Source organism: Aplysia californica, unplaced genomic scaffold (assembly GCF_000002075.1).
Source record: "Aplysia californica isolate F4 #8 unplaced genomic scaffold, AplCal3.0 scaffold00663, whole genome shotgun sequence".
In the NCBI taxonomy this organism is placed as follows: domain Eukaryota; kingdom Metazoa; phylum Mollusca; class Gastropoda; order Aplysiida; family Aplysiidae; genus Aplysia; species Aplysia californica.
In genome coordinates this window covers 269,443-272,573 of record NW_004797933.1, presented here as the reverse complement: position 1 = coordinate 272,573, position 3,131 = coordinate 269,443, and the positions used below count along the sequence as shown (strand labels likewise).

The following is a 3,131-nucleotide window of genomic DNA, read 5'->3' as shown; positions in this document are numbered from 1 at the left end:
ACCAATGTAGTATTTATCTTATGTTACCTTTCACTTCCAATGGCGTAGATCTCGTGGATCCCCGGGCGCCCGGCGACTGCTGTGTGTTGACTCCGTTACGGTTAGGACTGACGCTCTCTCTTCTCACGTTGAGTTTTTAGTCTCCAGTCGATCTTGTTTGTACTCATCAGTGCACGGGGAAAAACTGCTGCCCGTGCACAACCAATTGGCCAGAAAGTCGCCCCCAAAACTAGTCAAGTTTTGGAGACGTGAAAGGCTAAAATATTGGCCCTACAGTATAAAGAATACATGAATCAGAAATACATGAATCAAACTTCATAAAGTTCATATTTTTGCATGTAGAGCATTCAAGACTGGACATTTTTGTTGCATGGCTTGTTTTAACACTTGTTTGATAGTCAAGTAGGTCTGTGCTGATAAGTTACTTGATTTATAGATCTACAAACTGGACCTGAGGGCTGTGAGCCTTGAGATTCTGCCCAGACTTCGGAATTTTTCTAAAAGGATTGAAATCATGGAAGGATATTTTGTTGTAGGAAGAATGTCCCTGTGAGTGCAGGCGTTTTTCTCCTCAGTGTTCTTGCCTCTGTTAGGCTTAATTCCTCTGGTTTTGATTAGGAATGTATAGTTTTTTGGTTTTTAAAAATTCTAAAGTCCATAATATTTTTATGCCCCCATTGACATAATTTAGATCATTCTGGAAGCAGGCTTGGGCCCTGCCTGTCAGTGTCAACCTGGGCTGAGAGGGATACAACTTTAAGACATTTGTTTTATCAGGATAAGAACAGTGAGACATTTGAGCAAGTGTCTTGTATAATGAGGGAACAGATTGACAGTAAGACATTTGAGTGAGTGTTTTGTATAAGGGAACCCCTTGACAGTAAGACATTTATATATGAGTGTCTTGTATAAGGGAACCCATTGACAGTAAGACATTTATATGAATGTCTTGTATGAGGGAACCCATTGACAGTAAGACATTTATATGAATGTCTTGTATGAGGGAACACATTGACAGTAAAACATTTATATGAGTGTCTTGAATGAGGGAACAGATTGACAGTAAGACATTTGTTGAGCGAGTCTTGTACGAAGGTATATGTTGACAGAAAAAGATTTAGGTGAGGACTAGAACAGTAAGTCATTTATGTGAGAGGACAATAGTCCGACATTTGAGTGAGTGACTTTCTATATGACTAGGTGGCAGAGAAGCACCGCGGTGAACAAATGGGTCCCCTGATGAGGCTGGAGGGCAACAAGACACCGCGGGAGCCCAAGGTGGGCAGACTGCACCAAACGTCGACTGGCAGGTGAGTCAGGGAGTTTTCCTGATATAATATTGATAATAATAAATAGTATTTGTATGGCGCATAATCCCACTCAACAGCATGCTCTATGCGCTTTACAGTATATTATTACTCCAGCAAACCGTAAAACACTCAGAAACATTCTCAGCTTCCCAGGAAGCATACAGAGCAAGCAGCTGTTTAAGCTCTCAAACACTAACAATCTGACAAGATCTTTCACTGTCTATAGCTGTGTTCCTATTCCCACCTGGGTGAGGTGAGGAAAATTTGTTTAAAGTGCCTTTCCCAAGGACACAACGTCGGGTCCCTGACGGGATTCAAACCCATGACCTTACGGTTGCGAGTCTGAGAGCCTAACCCCTAGGCTACCGACGCCATGTAAAGAGGTGATGACATTTCTTGTGCTCTTACTATGGCTGGGGTTATATCATTTTGTTTTGTTTTATAGTACTAACTTACTTACTTGATTGGAGAATAGGTATCATCGCAGGCGGTACAATGCCATAGCTGCTCCTCCCTCCTCTCCAGAATCCTGAAAGGGTTGGTTTGCTGATCGTGTCAGTTATCAGCTGGTTGGATATTCTTCTGGCTTTTCCCCACAGGTTGCTGTCTCTCCCCAACCCTCTTGAGACGCCATCTTCCCTCAGTCTTTCCATTGTGTGTGATGTGGAGCCCTCAACTTCTCATATAAATAGTACCCAATAATGCAACGACTGTATTGCAATGTAAATAACTAGATTACAGAGAAAACACTGGAAAAGGAGAATGACGGGGGTAGTATATTGAATGAGGCAAAATGCTTCTTTAAATCAGAAAGGTTGTGTTCTTTAGACAGAATTGTTTGTTCCTGTACAATTAATGTGAGGTCAGTGGGAAGGTAATGCTGACAAAAATAGGTTTATTTTATGTATTTATTCTCTTTTCCATCTGGTGTTGGTTTTTTGGGTTTTTTTTAGGAGCGGGAGATTTTGCAGATTCCCCTTCATAAAGATCTATATTACAGATTGCCGAAATTCAGGTGTACTTCCATGCACAGGAAAGTACTGTAGTATTATAAATATTCCCCCTGTGCTTACCCCAACCACCACCTCAGCTCCTTTAGATGACAACTGTCAAATTATAAATGTTTACTCTTGCATTAACAACCACCACAACCACCCACTTCCTACGCCCCTACCGTCACTTGGTGAAGGTAGCCTGTATGCAGTGTTGTCCACATCTGTTCATCATCACTGATTGATAGATAGATAGATCACGAGTATATATAGGTCATGCCCTAGATCTTTCTGATCTTCTGTGATATAAAACCGTTTGTTTCCCATGCCCCCTCTGGTGGTTCCTGTCTTTTGTTGGTGATGAAACTGATAGGTGCTGTCTTGTCATAACGGGCAGTCTGTGGTGTGGTGGTTAGGCTCTTCCGCCGTTGAGTTTGTGGGTGGTTGGAGGATGTCACTGATGGGTCCTACTTCCTTGTTGTATCTTCTACAGTCTGCTCCCTGGTTCTACTGTCAGTCTCTATTGAGGTCGTGTCTGTTCTTATGGGCATTTTTAATCCTGCCGTAAGTTTGAAGAATGAAGATAATAGATGTAAGTCAATGTTAGATACCATGTCTTCTTGCTGGTGGTTGGAGGGTGCCACTATTTGAGTCCTACTTCTTTTCTTTCCCCCTGTTGAGTCGAATGAATTTTTATTGATGTTTATTTATCTCTGACTCTGGGGAGAAAGTTTACATGGGAGTATTCACTGGTTGTCAACAAATTAATCAGCAATATTCTCTCTCTCTCTCTCTCTCTCTCTCTCTCTCTCTCTCTCTCTCTCTCTCT

General features: G+C 41.9%; 1 protein-coding gene across 5 annotated transcripts in view; it reads left to right on the top strand.

Annotated features, from left to right (window-relative positions):
- Positions 1-3,131, top strand: part of LOC101847611 — a 63,174-nt gene that overhangs the window by 49,102 nt on the left and 10,941 nt on the right. For all 5 annotated transcript variants that reach the window (XM_005108135.3, XM_005108136.3, XM_013087948.2 and 2 more), the window contains one exon: positions 1,201-1,310. In XM_005108135.3, the coding sequence (XP_005108192.1) occupies positions 1,201-1,310 (110 nt within the window). The remainder of the gene's footprint in view (positions 1-1,200; positions 1,311-3,131) is intronic.